Source organism: Hydra vulgaris, chromosome 07 (genome assembly GCF_038396675.1).
Source record: "Hydra vulgaris chromosome 07, alternate assembly HydraT2T_AEP".
In the NCBI taxonomy this organism is placed as follows: Eukaryota; Metazoa; Cnidaria; class Hydrozoa; order Anthoathecata; family Hydridae; genus Hydra; species Hydra vulgaris.
This window is the reverse complement of record NC_088926.1, coordinates 1,543,109-1,545,000: the sequence shown is the minus strand read 5'-3', so window position 1 is coordinate 1,545,000 and position 1,892 is coordinate 1,543,109. Positions and strand designations below refer to the sequence as shown.

The 1,892-nt window shown below is 29.2% G+C and overlaps 1 protein-coding gene across 2 annotated transcripts in view; it reads left to right on the top strand.

The window, feature by feature from the left end:
* The window catches only part of LOC100202589 (membrane-associated guanylate kinase, WW and PDZ domain-containing protein 1), a 31,287-nt gene extending 30,061 nt beyond the window's left edge, over window positions 1-1,226 (top strand). The window contains exons 18-20 of one of the 2 annotated variants that reach the window (XM_065800775.1): window positions 38-352; window positions 493-628; window positions 719-1,226. In XM_065800775.1, coding sequence (XP_065656847.1) covers window positions 38-352; window positions 493-628; window positions 719-750 — 483 coding nt within the window. In that variant the 3' untranslated portion in view covers window positions 751-1,226. Of the gene's footprint in view, window positions 1-34; window positions 353-492; window positions 629-718 lie in introns of both variants that reach the window. The other variant, XM_065800774.1, reaches the window with a different exon arrangement.
* The last annotated feature ends 666 nt before the right edge of the window (window positions 1,227-1,892 follow it).

Below are 1,892 nucleotides of genomic sequence, written 5' to 3'. Positions count from 1 at the left end.
AGTTATTTTCATTTATAGTTTTTTTTTTAATTAGCAGGAACGAGATTATATTCAACAAATTCGTGAAAAAGAGTCTCAACAACCAAATCGCCCAAAGTCTGCACCATTGACCTCGTACAACAATGAAAAGGATATTACAGACAGCAAATGTGTCACAGCTTCTTCAAAAGCATTCTTGCCTTCTGATGAGAGCGATGCTGAAGAAAAAACCGCAAAAACAAAAACATTTTCGGTGGTGCTAAAAAAAGGTGAAACTGGTTTTGGTTTTAGCATTAAAGGTGGAGAAGGCGTACCGATTTCCATTTTAAGACTAGCCGAAAACGGTGCTGCTTGGAATGATGGAAGATTAAAGGTAAGTTGATAATCTAAATATAACTTTTTATATGAATATTTATTTGTGATCCTGCTTTTATGGTTATCTGATCTTTGCTTTATGGTCACGTGAGATAATCCATGGTCACTTTAATTTTTTAAATGTTCTTAACTTAAAAGGTTGGGGATGAAATATTGGAAATTAATAACGCTGATTCAGAAGTGATGTCACATTCGCAAGCTGTCAATGCAATACGAAATTCAGGAAAATCCTGTGAACTCTTAATTAGAAGACATATAAAGTCAAAAGAATCAGGTATTGTTTTTTTCATTGTTTGTTTTGCTTTGTTTGTTTTGTTGTTGTTTTTTTTATATTAATACGTTTCTTAACATGGGAAATCTTTAGAAACTGTTCAACCTCGTATTGAGTATTACTGAGCCTTGGTTTTGTGCGAAGTGTTGTTAAGCCTCGATCTTATGTCATAAACGAACTCTAAAATCTTGGTAAAAAAACATGACTTGTGACTTCTAAAGTAAAGTGAAGATTAAAAAGCTTGTGTTCGAGTTTTAACTTTAAAAAATTTCTTTGATGACAGCTTTTAGGAACCTTGAGGAAGTAACCTTTAGGATTATTTTTTTTTAAATCAATGTTTTAAAATGTTTCATAGATTGAAAGTTTTTTTTTATTATTCTGTTATTATAATAACTATTCGCATGGTATTAAATTTATGAGTGTAAAAATCAATTTTTCTAATTTTTTTTTTAATCTTTTTACAAATGTGCGGTGATGTATTTTTTAACTTTTTACTTAATGATTTGGTATTTATTTTCTTTTATTTAAAATTTGTAATTTTTAGAATCAACCGTCATTTTATCTTTAAGCCTTTTTTTTTAATATGAATTGGAAGGAAGGACATTGACGTTTTACTTCCGAGGAATGCTTCTCGAATATATATATATTTTTTTTATTTTCTCCCACAATTACTTACATCGAAACATTAAAGTTGGATAAAATTTGAAATATTTAAATGCGTTTTTGTTTTATGTTGAAGATTTTTGGCAAATTTGACCCATTTGACATGTCAGTCGGCAAATTTTTTTTAAAAACTTGAAACTCGTATTATTAATTGAAGTTAACATAATGGCTTATTAATAGAGATTAACATAATGACTTGTCACTCGACTTTGACTTAGATGTCAATGACTCGTGACCTGGCTTGAAGTTTAAGTCAACGCTTTGAAGTTCAAGTCGTTATTTCAAGCTCTAAAGTCTTTTGGAAAAAGAAAATTTAAAAAAAAAAAGAAGTAAAATTTTCCAGCAAAAAAAAAGTAGTTACCCGCAATAAAGCTAAGTTTACATCCATTTACATTTTGGCATTTACTTGACATTAAAGTTTAGGAGCACAAAAAAAAGTCATTTTTTCGAACTTCTATTTTTTGATAACGTTTTTTTTTTTATGAGTTATTTATTGGTTTATGGTTATCTTTTTGAAGTGTTTTATTGCGTCCTCATTGGGCTTCAATATCTGAAAATTTGATCTTTTGCAAATGTAATAGATCATAAAAAACAGGGTTGGCGT